This window comes from Carya illinoinensis, chromosome 3 (genome assembly GCF_018687715.1).
Source record: "Carya illinoinensis cultivar Pawnee chromosome 3, C.illinoinensisPawnee_v1, whole genome shotgun sequence".
Lineage (NCBI taxonomy): Eukaryota > Viridiplantae > Streptophyta > Magnoliopsida > Fagales > Juglandaceae > Carya > Carya illinoinensis.
The window spans coordinates 25,964,070-25,981,323 of record NC_056754.1 but is presented as its reverse complement, the minus strand read 5'-3'; the positions used below and the strand labels follow the sequence as shown (position 1 = coordinate 25,981,323).

The 17,254-nt window shown below is 42.3% G+C and overlaps 2 protein-coding genes across 2 annotated transcripts; one reads left to right on the top strand and one right to left on the bottom strand.

Annotated features, from left to right (window-relative positions):
- The first annotated feature begins 286 nt into the window (after positions 1-286).
- On the top strand, positions 287-2,482 carry LOC122304664. The gene is made up of 4 exons (XM_043116921.1): positions 287-1,139; positions 1,246-2,044; positions 2,162-2,299; positions 2,440-2,482. Exons 1-4 carry the CDS (start codon positions 287-289, stop codon positions 2,480-2,482), a joined length of 1,833 nt encoding a protein of 610 aa, XP_042972855.1.
- A 9,922-nt stretch (positions 2,483-12,404) lies between these two features.
- Positions 12,405-14,230, bottom strand: LOC122304663. The gene is made up of 4 exons (XM_043116920.1): positions 14,141-14,230; positions 13,982-14,038; positions 13,714-13,829; positions 12,405-12,963 (listed from the first exon to the last, which is right to left on the bottom strand). Exons 1-4 carry the CDS (start codon positions 14,228-14,230, stop codon positions 12,405-12,407), a joined length of 822 nt encoding a protein of 273 aa, XP_042972854.1.
- Between the last annotated feature and the right edge of the window lie 3,024 nt (positions 14,231-17,254).

Below are 17,254 nucleotides of genomic sequence, written 5' to 3'. Positions count from 1 at the left end.
ACAGTTGGAGCATCACCAGATCGCCATTTCTGGCATGGCAGAGAGGTTAGATCAAATGTCTGATGTTTTAAAAACTTTGGTGGAAACTATGAATATAATCTCTCGTAGGGAGAGAGACACTCCTCGTGATAGAGATAATGATGCTAGACCTCATGATGAAAGGGGTGGGGTTCAAAGGAATTTCAGATTGGATTTTCCACGTTTTAATGGACTGGAACCTGCTGGTTGAGTCTTTAAGGCTAATCAGTACTTTGACTGTTTTCAAGTTCCATTTCACCAGAAGTTAATGGTTGCCTCACACCATATGGATGGGGAAGCTTTGGTTTGGTACCAAAATGGTTTAGACTCGAGGCAATTTAATTCTTGGGAGACCTTGGTGGTAGCTTTACAAACAAGGTTTGGACCATCCTCATTTGATGATCCTATGGAAGCTCTGACTAGGTTGAGACAAACTTCTTCTGTGAGTTTGTATACTTCTCAATTTGAGGCATTGACTAATAGATTCAGAGGCTTATCTGAACGACACAAAATGAGTTGCTTCATTAGTGGATTAAAAGATGACATTCGAATTCCTGTTAAAATGTTTAATCCATTGAATTTGGGGGCTGCTTTTGGTCTGGCTAAGTTACAGGAGGAATATGTGTTGTCCTCTAGAAAATCTTGCAGGCCTACTAATCACTATGCTGATAAGTGGCCAATTAACACCACTGCTCTTAATGACTCAGTTTCTCAGAGTCCCAAAGGCTTGTTGCCTTTTAAGAAGGTTAATCCTTCTCATATTGATGAAAAGAGGAAGAAAGGCATGTGTTTCCATTGTGAAGAAAAATGGAATCCGAATCATGTGTGTAAGAAACCAAAAGTCTATTTTATTCAACTTGATTCTGATATAGAAAGCCAACCAGAAGTTGAGGAGTCTGAGGTTTCTATTCATGAAGAGCCTAAGTCTGATGAGGGTGATAGCTTGGAGGTTTCTGTCAATGCTATTTCAGGTTGTATTGGGGGTAATGCTATGAGGTTGCATGGTTATGTGGGCTCTTGTGTTGTTGAAGTTCTGGTTGATTCAGGGAGCACACAATTTTTTGGACCCTGCAGTAGTTCAAGTAGCAAAGCTGAAAGTTCAGCAAGATTCTTGTTTGCAAGTCTGTGTGGCTAATGGGGAAAAAATTGTGACTCAAGGCAGTGGGCAAGAAATCATTAAGCTTCAAGGCTCAAGGTTTCCTGTTCCCTTTCATGTTCTTTCTTTAGGGGGTTGTGATGTTGTACTTGGGGTCGAATGGTTGAAGACATTGGGCTCGATTACTTGGAATTTCTTGGATATGTCCATGAGTTTTACTTGGGAGGGTCAAGCCATTAAATTGAAGGGCTTAACTTCTGCAACTGTTCAAATGTTGGTTGGTGCTAAAGGCTTCAAGTCTGATTTCGTGAATAAGCAAGGTTGGTTATTCCAATTGATGCTTATTGACCATGAGCCTACTAAGATGTGTGTTGAAGGACCAGTGTCTGCATTGCTTGAGGAGTTTGCTGATGTTTTCGAGGAACCTGTTGGACTGCCACCAAGAAGAGAATTTGACCATCCAATTAACTTGAAGGAAGGGGCTTCACCTGTTTCTGTTAGACCTTACAGGTATCCTCATTACCAGAAGTCTGAAATAGAAAAGATTGTTCATGAATTGCTGCAGTATGGTGTGGTGAGACCTAGCCAGAGTCCATTTTCTTCTCCAGTATTGTTGGTTAAGAAAGCTGATGGTACTTGGCGTATGTGTGTTGATTATAGAGCTCTTAATCAGGAAACTATCAAAGACAAGTTTCCAATCCCTGTTATAGATGAATTGCTGGATGAATTGTTTGGGGCACAGATATTTTCAAAACTGGATTTAAGAGCTGGATATCATCAGATTCGAGTAAGGGATGGGGATATTGAAAAGACAGCTTTTAGAACCCATGAAGGCCATTACGAATTCCTAGTCATGCCATTTGGCCTTACCAATGTACCTGCCACCTTTCAAGGGTTGATGAACCACATTTTCAAACCTTTTTTGAGAAGGTTTGTGTTGGTTTTTTTTTATGATATACTCGTTTATAGTAGAACTCTTGAAGATCATTTGAAACATGTGCACACTGTTTTGAGCATACTAAGACAACATACTCTTTATGCTAAAAGGTCAAAGTGTAAGTTTGGGGTACATGAGATTGAGTACTTGGGACATATTATTTCTGGGAAGGGTGTGCAGACAGATTCTTCAAAAACTGCAGCTATGGTTGAATGGCCCATTCCTAAAACCTTGAAGTCATTAAGGGGGTTTTTAGGTTTGATTGGATATTATAGGAAGTTCACTAAAGGCTATGGCTCGATAGCTGCCCCTCTAACAGAATTGTTGAAGAAAAATTCATTTTGTTGGAATGAACAAGCTGTTGTTGCCTTTGATATGTTAAAAGCAGCTGTGAGCAGTCCTCCTGTGTTGAGATTGCCAAATTTCAATAAACCATTCACCATTGAGTGTGATGCATCTGGTGTGGGTCTTGGTGCAGTTTTAATGCAAGAGGCTCAACCTATAGCATTTTATAGCAAAGCTTTGAAAGGGAAGGCATTGTTTCTGTCAACATATGAAAAAGAATTGCTGGCTTTAGTTTCTACAGTGCAGAAATGGAGACCTTATCTTCTTGGCCACTCTTTTAAGATTAAGACTGATCAACAAGCACTCAAGTTCTTGGTAGAACAGAAGATTGGGACTGAAGCTCAACATAAATGGGTTTCAAAACTCATAGGTAATGATTTTTCTGTGGATTATAAAAAAGGGAAAGAGAATTTGGTGGCTGATACTCTTTCAAGAAAGGATGAGGAAGAACAAGCTGTTTTGGCAGTGATCTCCTTTCCCACTCCCTTGTGGATTGATGAGCTAAAAGGAAGCTATCCTTTGTGCCCAAGGATATATGATATTGTTACTAAATTGCAGATGGGAGAACCAGGCCCTAAACACTTTTCTATGCAACAAGGGCTGTTGCTGAGGAAAGGGAAGATGGTGGTTGTTCCTGCATCTTCCATTCAATCCAAAATCCTTGAGTATATTCATAACAACCCACAGGCTGGCCATGTAGGCTATCACAAAACACTGCATCGTGCTAGAAGGGACTTTTGGTGGGAAGGTATGAGGAAAGATATCAGGAGATTGGTCAAAGAATGTGATGTTTGCCAAGTCAGTAAGAATGAGAATGTCTTGTATCCTGGGTTGTTGTAGCCCTTGCCTATACCAGATTCTCCATGGTTGGACATCTCCATGGACTTCATTGAAGGCTTGCCACTTTCTAATGGAGTTTCTATCATTTTTTCTGTTATTGATTGATTAACCAAATTTGCTCATTTCTTTTCTCTCTCACACCCCTATACTGCAGCTAAGGTGGCTCAAGTATTTTTCACTGGTGTCTTTAAATTACATGGCCTTCCTCGTTCCATTGTTTCAGATAGGGACACAGTTTTTACAAGTGCATTTTGGAGGCAATTATTTCAGTTGCAGGGAGTTTCTTTGGATTTTAGTTCATCTTACCATCCACAGTCTAATGGTCAGACAGAAGCCTTGAACAAATGTGTAGAGGGCTACCTAAGGTGTTAGTGCAGTCACAAGCCTAAGGAATGGAATTCATGGCTGCCAATGGCTGAATGGTGTTATAACACCACTATCCATTCTACCACTAACACTACTCCTTTCGAGGCTCTTTATGGTTACCCTCCTCCTCACTTGCTGGCTTATGTGCCAGGTACTTCTTCCAATGATGCTGTGGATAAGCAATTAAGGTCCAGGGAGGAAGTGCTGTCCTTATTAAGAGATAACATCTTCAAAGCTCAACAGAGAATGAAGTGTTTTGCTGACAGGAAAAGGAGTGACAGATCCTTTGAAGTTGGGGATTGGGTATTTTTGAGACTCCAGCCTTATCGACAAAAGACAGTAGCTATGAGACACAATATGAAGTTAGCCCCACGTTTTTATGGCCCTTTCCAGATTCTGCAGAAACTTGGGACAGTGGCATATAAGTTGAATTTACCTGATACTTCCAAAATTCACCCAGTTTTCCATGTCTCATGCCTTAAAAAGAAACTTGGCTAGCACATTATTCCCTTGCCTACCTTACCTCCTACGGATTCTTCTGGTCAATTACAGCCTGAGCCTCAGCAAATTCTTGAGAGAAGCTTACAACAGCAGGGCAATCATGCTGTTACTAAAGTGTTGGTTCGTTGGGTGGGGGCTACTGCTGAAGATGATTCTTGGGAAACTTTGTGGAAACTGCAACAACTCTATCCTCATTTGGTGGGCACTATACTATGAAGGGGTGTTCTGGTTGAAGGCCTTGTGGGCAAGTCCCTTAAGGGGGGGAGAATGTAAGGGGTGTTCTGGTTGAAGGCTGAAGTGAAAATAACGAATTTAACGACCAAGCTTTAAACGGTGCGTATTGAGAATAACGAGGAAATAATTCGTGGCTTCAATACGGTGCGTATGGCATTAATAAAATGGTGTATCGTGGGAAGGCATCAAGTCGAGGCTGAGTACACGTAAAGCGACGTCGTGTTCTTCTGCAGTTAGTAGTTAGTTGTTATTCTGTTTGAATGGAAATGGCAGTATAAAACACTGATTTGCTTTAGGGAATGCTTATCTGAATTCTTGTAATCGATTCCGAAGGAACTTGTGGAGCTTAGGGATTGCTCGAAAATCTCTACTAAAAAAATATGATGAATTTTTGATTGTTTGGTTGTGTGTTTCTTGCACGGTGAGATTGTAAGGTGTATTGCATTAATCTGTTCTGTTTTTGTAACTTGCAACATAGATCTTCTTCTGGTGATTTCGCGAGCAGGAAGCACGTAACACAAATCTAGGCCAACATGCACGCCCCATGCACATCCTTTGAAAAAAGTGGAATCCGCTTAGAAAAAATAATTATTATGAATCCAACTTTTTCTCAAAGAAATCGCCAGAGGCATGCATGCTCTTGACTTGTATCTAGAATTACACTCATCAAAATACCATTCATAAAAAAAACTAAAAATAAGAAAGATAATGGAAAATTGTAGTGTTAAAGAGTAGAATAGTGAGAGATTTGATGGAAATCTTTGGACTTGAAATTGGATTTGCTCTTTGGATGTCCATCTAAAAACATTCCCAAAGTTTAAAGCCCAGTTTGGATTTAAAAAAAAAAAACCCCCAACACATCTGTAATGGACGTGTCTCACCACCCAAACATAACAGTCCACCCGCAAAATGCTAGAGAATGTTGGTGTTGTATGCTTACAACCACTCTGATGCTTAAGTCAGTAAAAAGTAACACACAACTAATCAAGAATTCAAATTGACTCTATCTTTGGGGTTACCTGGTATATATAGGCTTTAAGTTGAGTTAGATCAACACTAAAGTTAGATCAAGCTCACGTGATGTTTAACAGCTTAGATTATCCCTAAATAACTGGAGTAATCATAAACGCTCATGGAATTGTTATCCTTCCATGCAAGGTGGAACATAAAGCTCTACTGGGCCTGGAACCTCTAGCTTGGGCCCGTGTGACTGAGACCATTCCATGTTAGGTTGAAAACACTAAATGGAACCTCTAGTTACCCCGCAAATTCCCTTCGCCCCAAGGCGTTGGTAATTTCTTTCTACTCTTTATTCTAAATTTTCCCTTACAATTTTGTGCAGACCAATTTTTAGAACATGAGCTCTGTTGTTGTTGCAAGTTAAATTGAGTTGGACATTTTAGGCCTTTTAAGCACCCACGACCCCATTTTGCGTTGAACTCGATGGGCTACCCTTCCTCTCAAACCTTCAAGCTACCTTGCTATCCCATCATTCTTCTGATCCCACCACTTCCAATTTTTGAGAAATAAGAGTACTGATGACTTACTATTGACATGGCAATGATTACGGGATTACGTGCAACAGTTACCATTTCATTCCTCTGTCAGGTCATGATGCCTACAATGGCTAGCCCTTCACATTCAATATTCAAATATATTATTCTCAACCCTTTTAGTCTTCCCTCTTTCTGTACAATCTCTTCTTGCTTATGTTTTCTTTCTGACTCTCTCTCTTGCTTGTACCTCCTTCGTTAACCATTCACCACTTTTTGCCCTCCCTTTCCATGGCTAAAAACGGTAGCATTTCTGCTCGTCTTACTAATGTGCAGTTATCCCATATTTTAGATCTCCCAACCTATGAAGGGTTTGGGTGGCGCTCAACCCTCAGGCAATGGGACTCGGCAGTGATTCGGAAGGAGTACCATATTCCCGACACAACGTTGTTGAAAGTTCCCCCTTGAGAATGTGTTGATGACGAGGGTTTCGCAGGCAAGGTGGTGGCTCTCCTAGTTCACGGGTTAAGGCTTCCCTTCTGTTACCCTTTGCGCAACATTTTGGATCTTCTTCGCATATCCCCTGCTCAACTCCACCCGTTCACATTGAGGGCCTTTATCTACGCTTGTATCGTATTTCTGTATGGCTTTGGAGCCCCTCAAGGAGTTTTACCCCGACCTAACTACTTGAGAATTTCTATCTTTTTACAACTTATGACCATCTACCAAGGGTAATGTTCTAAGTTTCCGCAAGAAACACAAAGGGCAAACACTAGCCCTATCCTCGAAACCTGTTATTCCAATGCGAAGACTTGGACAAGTTAGTATTCCTACATTATTAGTAAAGGCTGGAATATCCCAGCCTCAGAGACCCACTAATGAGATTTCCTAATTAGGGTGAATTGGGGTATAATACCTAAAGAAAAAAGTTTTTGGGTAGGTATGGAGCCCCTATCTGACCAGGAACTAGCCTGGATCGAGACTGTTCATGCTTGGGCTAAGGATCACCCTGACAACCTTTTGACTGATTTCTTGTTGACCCCTGCCCATATTGATCGCTTCCTGTTGTCCCCCAATCGCTCCAATGTTCAAGGGCATTTGTTTCTGACTTTGGTCATGGCTCCACCCTCTTTGCCAAAGAAGGACAAGCAGGATAGCCAAGATAGGTAGCAAAAGAAAAGGAAGAAAGAGAAGATAGAGAAGAAAGAGAAGAAGGATAAGAAAGAAAAAGAAGAAATGAAAGAAAACAAGGAAAGAAAAGAAAAGAAAGAGAAAAGGGAGAAGAAGAGGGCCCGCCCCTACCCCAAAGCAAAGAAAAATTATGATGCCTCCAGTATGCGACCTTTCTCAAGCATCCACCCCGCCATTGTTACTCTGTCTTCTATCCCTGACGCCTCTCCTGTGTGGACATACTGCCCAGGCCTGGGGGATGCTAAGGGTCTAGCTAGTCTGGCCCTCTTTGATCTAGCCGCCACCTTCCAACTCGAGACCTCCCAATAAATGCATACATTGGAGTCCAACCTCGTCTTTGAGTTCCCTATGTTTGAGGACTTAGTAAGGGAGGGTGAGTTGGATGCTGAAGTCGTTGACTCCCTCAACTTGGGTCCTGTAATGGGTGAGGAAGTCCATCCAATCATCACAGAAGACTTTGCACACCCTTCAATCAAGGGTAGGCATAATAGAGAGGCAAGCACTGCTGTAGGTGGAGGCAAGAATACCATCCCTACAAGTATGGAAGGCCTGGGCGACATGGGTGACAGTAGGATCCTTCATCACTAAGGATTGCGTGAGGAGGCTGAGGCAAGCGACCCCCTTCTCGAGACCCTGCCACCTATCATTTTTGGGGGCACTACCCCTTCTTTGAATGGTAGCGGCAAGTGTCTCTCCATCCCACCCCCCTTCACCCCTTCTTTCAGTGGGGAGACTGAGTCTCTTTTTGTTCAGGGCCTGGGCAGCCTGGTAGGCAAAGGTGCTCATTTGATTGATGTAGACCTAGCGTACACCTGTGCCACCCGCCAGTTTGGAGGTCTCAGGTGATCCCTAGAGGGAGTGGCAGATTCAACCCCAGGGCCTGATGGGAGTTTTTTGCTAGGGGCGTCCTTGGCCCTGTAGAAATTCATTACGGTGCTTCCTCTTCTTCTACCAACTCACAAGCTGAGGCCACAGCTGAGATGGCTAGCCAACTAAAGGACTGGCTTTATGAGGTAATGTCGTGTCCTTTTCTCCTTTTCTTCCCTTCTTGTTTGTTTGTGATTATGACCTAAGTACCGTGTCTTTTGGTAGTGAATCAATGACTTGGTGACCTAGATTATTGCAGACCGAGCTTGTCTGGAGGAAGAGGTTTAGGAAAGGTGGAAGTTATGCTATGTTTTGAAGGCCGACTTCAAGAAATGTAGGGTGGAGAAGGCAGAGATGAAGGTGCTCTCCAAGAAGGTTGGAAATACTATTAGAACAGTCAGAAGGCTATTCTTACTCCCTGCACGGCGACCTGGAAATTCCTGAAAATGAAGTCCTTGGGCTTCGTGATGAAGTACATCGTGCCTAAGAGGCAAAGGTCAGGGATAACTTTGCATCAAGGCTTATGGAGTTGGAGAGAGATTCTGTTAGGGCTCAGCTCTCCTGTGCTCTGATTGAGTTAAAATATTGCATATTTTAGCTATTTAAAACCAATATATTTTAAATTCATCATGACATTATTATTGGTTTCAAATGGAAAAAATGGTTAATAAGAATAAATACAAGTTGTGATTTAAATTGATTAATAGCATGAGTTTATGCTTAATTTTATAACTTGAGATTTAATTGGATAATGTTTATTCATATGCATATTTTATCTTATTTAGAAAGCTTGGTATGAGATAAATTTTGTGTGTGATCCGTATGTTAAACTTTTTGAATAGATTGGAAGTCATTAACGCATGCATGACTCAAAACAATGAATTTTGGCTTGTAGGTCCTATACACATGCAGCAAGGAAACTCACTTGAACGTGCAGTAGCTGGACGTGCAGGAGATCAGTTATGTGTTGCTGGAAGGCAAGCTGTTCATTTCAGCTTTCTTGCTTCTGCACATGGAAGGTCACCACGGCATCACATGGACAACACGCAAGAAAGCAACGTAATCATGTGCTGGACCAAAAACAGAACCATGCACAAGCACGTTGCAGGAGAAGAATGGGAGGCAGCACGTTGCAGACACTCGGACAGCAGTAGAATTATTCTTCTTTCCGGATGATTGAATGTGCAGCAGCAAATTTATTCCTTCTTTTTCGAGTAGCTGGACGTGCAGCAAGAGATTAATAGCATCACATGGACCACAGCAGCTCACACATGCAATAAACCTGCAGTAAAGACACTCAATAGCAGGAGAACACTCACACATGCAGACCAGTAGAACACTCACTCGGACAACACTCATTCGGACTCACACATGCAGACCAGCAGAACAGTCACACATGCAGCAGGAGAACACTCACACATGCATCAAAACAGCAACTCACAGCAGCTCATTCATCATTTCGTTGGAAAGCAGCTTTTGGCATGTGAAGCTGAGAGATGGAAACACTCACACATGCAGCTCAGCAGAAGAACAGCAGGCCCTCAGCTTCGACAGAAGAGATCACGCTGGCACCAAATGGAGATCAGATGCTGACTGCTGAAGCATTGAGGATTCGATTTTAGCTTTTGCATGGAAGCATGTTGAAGAGCAAGTTTTATTCCTTTTGTTGGTTCCACAACAGTGCATGGACAGCACTCGGACGTGCAGCAGCTGGAGCAGCAAGAGATCACATGGGACCATGGGACCACTTGGACATGCAGCAGCAGAGATTTTATTCTTCTTCTTTCTTTCATTTAAGCTGGATAGCAAGAGATTAGCTATTTATTTAGCAAGCAGCAGCAGCAGAAGGGGAGGAAGAGAAGGCTGGAAATACTACTCATGTTCGGCAGTTTTTTTGGCTGAAATCTTTAGTTTTTGTTCGGCAGTTTTTTTTGTTGCAATGCTTTTTATTAAGTGTATTAAAAATTGTTCTAGAATTTTATTTCATTAAGTGTAATACCTTAAATTCTTGCAAGTGTGTTAGTTTGGTTTCATGCAACCAAAGAATTGTTTTAGAAGTTTTAATTAAGTGTGCTAGTTGGTTTCATGCAACAAAAGAATTGTTTTAGAAGTTTTCATTAAGTGTGCTAGTTTAATTTATTGCAAGAAGGGTTTGGTTGAGAGCTTTTGTTTTTGATTTTTCTGAAACATGATACATGGGAGTAGAGGGAATTGAGCTTTTCATTCGTAAAGTGAAGTGAGTCGGTTTAGATTTATTTTTCTAGAGGAGATTTAGTTGGCTTGAATTATATTTTTTCAGAAAGTGAAGAAGAGAGCTTTTGTTTTTGTTTTAGTTGGGTAATTTATTTGTTGTTTACTTATTTCATGTTATTTATTTTTATTTTTTCTTTAAGCTTTCATTTAATAGAGATTACAATTGTTATGTGTTATTTTGAGAATTTGTGATTTAAATACAAAGACGAATTCTAGAATCTTGGTTTTATGCATTTTCAATTTTCAGTGCATGTTTTGTAAATTACTTTCTAATTTAGTTTAATTCTTAATTTAGTAATTTCTGAGTTTAATTTATTAGTCCTTTACAATCCAATCCGACAATCAAAATTTAAAAACATGAATCTAGTCCATGACTAGTACCCTTTTCCATCCATTGCACATATCATCAACTTGTTTTCTCTTTGTGAAGTTTTTCACATTTTTCAACGAATTTAATTTTAAGTAACTTTCCCTGAGGAGACGATCTAGAAATTTATTCCTAATTATTACACGACATCCTCCTGCACTTGGGATAGCCTTTGTTCTACTCATTTTTGAGTGAGTCATGCTCAGAAGGACTTTAAGTCTAAAAAAGACGACCTCAATGCTAACCTCATTGCCCACACCAAGGAGTTAGACTCTACTCGCTAGGAGCTAGCCTATTCTCAGGAAAGCAATCGTGGGCTGGTACAGGAGTTGGTTGTAGCTATGGAAAAGGGCTGCCTTACTTCACTTGATCTTTCTGAGGTGCAGAGGGCTTTGACAGAGCTTAGGTGACGACATGAGTAGTACAAGGAGAGCCAAAAGGACTCTAGCATAGAGCACTGAAAACTGTAGCTGGCCTTTCTTGCAAAGGACCAATAGCTGACTGAGAAAAGAATGAGTTGGCTGTCACCCGAGTAGAAGTTGCATGCCTACGTACCCAGCTAACCTCTATACCTGTAACCAGAGATCATGCATTTGGCCTATGGTTATGGTGCCAATATATTGAGGCTCAGGTCTCCTTTGGTTACTGACCCCTCCACCGACCTCGCGGCTTGGATCAGGGTCATCCCGATGCAGCTACCCGTCGCCTTGTTGACACATTCAGGTGGGCTGAAATGGCTAAAGCCTTTAGAGATGTCCCTCCCCTGTCGTCGCCTGATAGAAATGATGCCACCTGATCTCCCAGGTACTTTTATATTGTAGTTTCTGTAGTTTGTCTTAGATTTTGTGATAACAGCTCTAGTTTGCTTCCAACGTTGTAATGACGATTCTAGTATAATTTCTTTTGGATTACTTGTTGTCTTTTTATTTTAGCCATAATTACCCTTTCTTCCTATTTTCCTTACTCTATCACTGATTTTTGTTTAAAGGGTGGTGCCTTGTTGCCCACCATGTCTACTTTGATCGACGCTGCAAGCTGCTAAGGTTTGCCATACACGTTTAAGGGTGGCATGGTCAAGTGACATCTGCATCCTATGTACATGGCACCGTAAGCTGTTAGGGCTTGTGATAAGTGTTTAAGGGTGACGTGTTCTAATGACCTCTATGCCCTTTTTACATGGCACTACAAGCTGCTAAAGCTTGTCATAGGTGTTTAAGGGTGACGTGGTCTAATAACCTCCGCACCCTTTTTACATGGCACTGCAAGCTGCTAAGGCTTGTCATAAGTGTTTAAGGGTGGTGTGGTCTAGTGACCTCCGCACCCATTTTACATGGGACGACAAGCTGCTAAAGCTTATTATAGGTGTTTAAGGGTGGCATGGTCTGATAACCTCCATGCCATTTTTATATGGCATTGCAAGCTACTAAGGCTTATCATAGATGTCTAAGGGTGGTGTGGTCTAGTGACCTCCATACCCTTTTTATATGGCATTGTAAGCTACTAAGGCTTATCATAGGTGTTTAAGGCTATCGTTGTTTGATGACCTCCATGCCCTTTTTACATGGCATTGCAAGCTACTAAGGCTTATCATAGGTGTTTAAAGGTGGTGTGGTCTAGTGACCTCCGTGCCCTTTCTTACCTACGCGTTAGATTTAGTAAAAAATGCTCGCACTAAGATAAAAACAACATGCGGAAAGATAACAACATGGAAAGGTGACGATAATTGGAATTATAACAAGTATATGTAATGAGTGTAAAATGAAACAAATGACACCGCTACAGGTAGAATTTCTTTAAGTGTTTCGCATTTCATGAGTGCGGTAACTCCTTGCTCTGGTGATCCTTCAGGCGATAGGACCTTAGTCTGTTGTTTGCTACTACCACATATGGTCCTTCCTATCGGGGTCCCAATTTGCCTTCTTCTTTTGTGGTCACCCAGCTTTCTTTCAAAACTAGATCCCCTATCTTAAATGTCCTAGGCCTTACTCTCTTGTTGAAATATTGTTCAGCCTTATTCTTTTCATGTAAAATCCTTGCTTCTGCTATTTCCCTTTCCTCTTCCAATAGGTCGAGGAATTCTTCCCTTGCTTTGTCATTTTGGGGCACTGAGAAGTAAAGTGTTCGGAAACCTGACAGCCCTATTTCTACTAGGGGGACCACTTCGCACCCATATGCAAGTGTGAATGGGGATTCTCCTGTAAGGGTTTTCACTGAGGTTATGTTTGCCCATAGCAGTCCTAGCAGTTCATCCGCCCACTCTCCCTTCTTCTCTGCGAGCCTCTTCTTTAGGATTGAAAGTAATGCTTTATTTGTCACTTCTGCTTGTCCGTTTGCTTGTGGATGACCCAGCGAAGAGTACTTTACTTTTATCTTCAACTTTGCACACCATTCCCTATAATGGTCTGAGTCAAATTGGCTCCCATTGTCCGTTACTATGCTTTGCGAGATCTTGTATCTACAGATGACATTCTTCTACAAAACTCTTATCATAGCCATGCTTGTCACTGTTGCCAATGGCTCTACCTCTGCCCACTTTGTGAAATAATCCATTGCAACGATTATGAACTTCACGCCTCCTCTCCTCGAAGGGAAAGGACCAACCAAATCTGCACCCCACTGGGCAAAGGGCTAGGGTGCGGTCATGGAGGTTAACTCCTTTGAGGGGACATGAGGCACCGGTGCGTACGTTTGGCATTTGGTGAACTTTTTAGTAAACTCTCAAGCTTTCCTTAGTGCTTTGGGCCAATAGTACCCAAACCTTACCGCCTTCCTAGCTAGGGCCTTTTCGCCCAAATGGTTCCCACATATTCTTTTGTGTATTTCCGCTAGGGCATACTGCACCTCTTGTGGTGAGATGCATCGTAGTAGTGGGGTTGAAAAGCCCATTTTTTAAAGGATCTCATCGATGAGCATGAATCTCGCTGCCCTTCTCCTTATTCTCTTCCTTTCCTTTGAGCAATTTACCTATGCCCAAATATTCGACCATGTCACCAACCCGTTTTGGAACGTTTGGGCCTAGGACCCCCACTTTCTTCGCAATGGCTGGGATCTCGATAAATTTTCTTTTGACTCACCATGGGACTAGTGCTTCTTCCATTCCTAATGTTGTGCTTGTCAATCTATCCACCACTTCATTATCCCCCCCCCCTCCCAAGGTATTTGAGATATATTAAAATATGAAAAATGATCGCATGCCTCCCAGAACCGGGCCAAATACTTCTTCAACCTCTCTCCCTTCATGGCATATAGACCTAGCACATGGTTGACCACTGCCTGCGAATCCGATTTTACCTCCACCTCAGCTACTCCTATCATTGCGGCCTAGGACATTTAATGGTTACTTTGAATGTTAATGTTGCCATGTAATCTTGTTCTTGACTATCAAGACTAAGTAAATGCACTCCTAAATCTCCACTCGCTCGGCAGGAGGAGCTATCAATGAAGAGCAACCATGGCTTGCCTGTCGGAGTTACCACATCTTCTTGGGGAAAACCCAAAACTTCTACCACAAAGTCCACCAATGCTAGCCCCTTTACATCATTCCATGGCATATATTCTATATCAAACTCACTTAGCTCGATCAATCACCCTACTAACCTTCCTGAATTGTCAGGTTTCTACAGTGCCTTTACCAATGGGCTCTCTGCGAGTACCTTTACTGGGTGAGCCTGGAAGTATGGACGAAGCCTCCTGGCTGCTGTCACCAACGCGAAGGCTAACATTTCCACTCGAGGGTACCTCACCTCCGCCCTCCTCAAAGCTCGACTTACATAGTATACAAGAAGCTGGGCAACTCCTTCTTCTTTTACTAAGATTGATGAAACTACATGCGAGTAGACCGCCAGATATGTGTAGAGTATGTCGCCTTTCTCTCATTACTTTAGGATTAGCAGGTTGGCCAGGTGTTGCTTTAGCTTTTCAAAAGCTTCATCACATTCTTTATCCCAAGGGTGCGTCTTGCATAGCACTCGGAAGAAAGGAAGGCATTTGTCCATCGACCTAGCTATGAATATACTCAGGGTTTACCCTTCCCATCAATCACTGAGTGTCATTCAAATTCCTCGACGGCTTCATGTTGAGGATGGCCTCTATTTTCTAGGGAGAGGCATCAATTCCTCTCTCGGACACAATAAATCCTGAGAACTTTCCAAACTCAACCCCAAAGGCACATTTCACTGGGTTTAGTTTCATCATGTGATGGCATAGGATTCTGAAAGCCACTCATAAGTTGCTAAGGTGCTGGGTGGGTTCTTTGCTCTTCACTAGTAGGTTGTCAACATATACTACCATGCAGTTCCCAATCTACTTATTAAAAATTTGATTAACCAACCTTTGGTAAGTCGCTCCTACATTCTTCAACCCAAATGGCATAACCAAGTAGCAATACAATCTCTAATCTGTAATGAACGACATCTTTTCTTTGTCTACCAGGTGCATTCGAATTTGATTGTATCTTGAATAGGAGTCCATGAAACTCAGCATCTTGTGTCCTGCTATGGTACGATAACATCAATGTGGTGAAGGGAAACTGTCCTTTGGGCAAGCCTTATTTAAATCGGTGAAATCGACACACATTCTCCACTTTCTATTTGCCTTCTTCACTAGAATGACATTGGACAACCACTCTGGATAATGGGCTTCCTTGATGAATCCAACGGCAAGCAGAAGTTTCACCTCTTCATTAATGGCTGCATACTTTTCTACACTAAACGACTTTCTTTTCTAGCACACTGTCTTAAGCAAGGGATCTAAACATAGCTAATGTTCGATAATACTGTTGTCTATCCCAGGCATCTCCTCATGGCTCCAAGCAAAAACATCAGTGTGCTTTATTAACAGCTACTTTAGAGATTCTCTATCCCATGGAGGGACTTGGGTCCTGATATGTGTGGTAGCGCTGGAGTGGTCGGGGCACAGTGTTACTCTTTCCAATGGCTCGTTGGCTTCAGCCTGTTGCAGGCTCTGTTCATCTCTAACCTCCATGCTCTTCTCCAAAGACACAGTGTGTTGGGGAGCATGTTGGCGCTAATACCCACCCTATTGAAAACTTCCCAGAATAGTATATCTACCAAGCTTCCGTTGTCAATCAGTATCCGCTTGATCATATAATTGGCTACTATGAGAGTAACTGCCAAGGCATCATTGTGTGCGTACAAGACTCATTCTCAATCTTTCTCCCCGAAGGATATGACTGCAAGTGTCAAATTTTTTTATGCTTGGGAGCCCTGTCTGTCACATATATTTCCTTAGACCTTACCCTCCGTGCATGCACCTTCCAGCTAGATATGGACACGTTGCCCCTAGCGAACCCCCGGCTATCGCCCAGATCTCCCCTATGGGTGCCTTATTCCTATCACCCTTTGGGGGCACCTTATCCCTATTGTCCTTGTGGGCATCAATTTAGTATTGTCGTCACCGGTCGGGACTATTACACCTTCTTGAATCGCATCCAGACTCATGGCACCTTTTTGGCTTTGAGCTTTCTGGAACCATCCTCCCCAACTCCCTCGTTCCTGCCAGCTCAGTCACCCTCTTTTCATAGTCGTACAGTCTTGAGTCCAATGTGACCCTTTGTTATGATACTTATGATAATGACTGGCTTTCCTAGCTTGACGTCATTCCTTGTTGTCCTTCTCACCTTCTCGTACGCTCAAATTGATGTGTATCAATCTGGGATTGTAGTCTGGCCGCCTTTCTTTTTTCTATCCTAACGATTTGATCCAGGTTTCCTGTCAACCTACCCATTCCTCTGTTCGATCTTGTTTTCTTCTTTCCTTGGGATCCATCAATGCTTGTAAGGTATCTTTAGCATTAACAAAATAATTTGCCATATCCATAAATTCCCTCAGAGTGGAAGGGGTCTTCTTATCCAGTTTAGCCATGAATAGACTGCACGGCCAAATCCCACCCAGGAGAGTGGCGAGCGTAATATTTTACTCCTGGTTATCCATTGTTAGCCTTTTCTTGTTGAAACGGGTAAGGTAGGCCTTCAAGGTCTCATGTTCTTTTTGTTCAAACATTAGCAAATAGGCAGCTGGGCGCCGATGTCTCTTGTTGGGCATGAACTGCATTAGGAACTGCTTAGCCAACTCTTCGAAACTGTTTATTGACCTTGACCTGAGGGTTTCGAACCACCCTCTTGCTATCCCCTTTATGGTCAAGGGGAAAGCTCAGCAGGAAATTTCCCCAGGGAAACCTTGCAGCGTGTTGTGGCCTTTAAAGTTTTCTAGATGGTCTACGGGATCCTTAGACCCATAGTACATATCTATTTGGGGTACCTTGAATTTTGGCGGGAGCGGCATGGCCATAATCTTTTCATTGTATGGTAGATCGATTTGGTTTAACAAGCATTCTATCCAGCAAGACTCTCCCATTTTCTTCACCATCTCTTCATATTTTCCTACTAGACTCCGCAGCTCATCTTGCATCTTTTTCTTCTCTACCACTCCTAGGCTTGGTTCCCCACTATAATGTGCTTCCCCTTCACCTTTCTTATTGTGGCTGGGTGCGATTGTGTCATTAAGTTATACGTTCTTTCATCGCAAGTCATCATTTTCTTTCTTCAAAGCCTCCATGGCATCTAATGCCTTCTTCAACTTTTCCTCTGCTATTGCTAGTCGCACTTGCATCACTGTTGGTAATGTATCCATTTCACTGTTAGCTAAGAAATAGGTTACGATTGGCATGTGAGAACCATGCTGATATCTAACGAATAACTGGACTCAAGAATCCCACAGACAATGCCA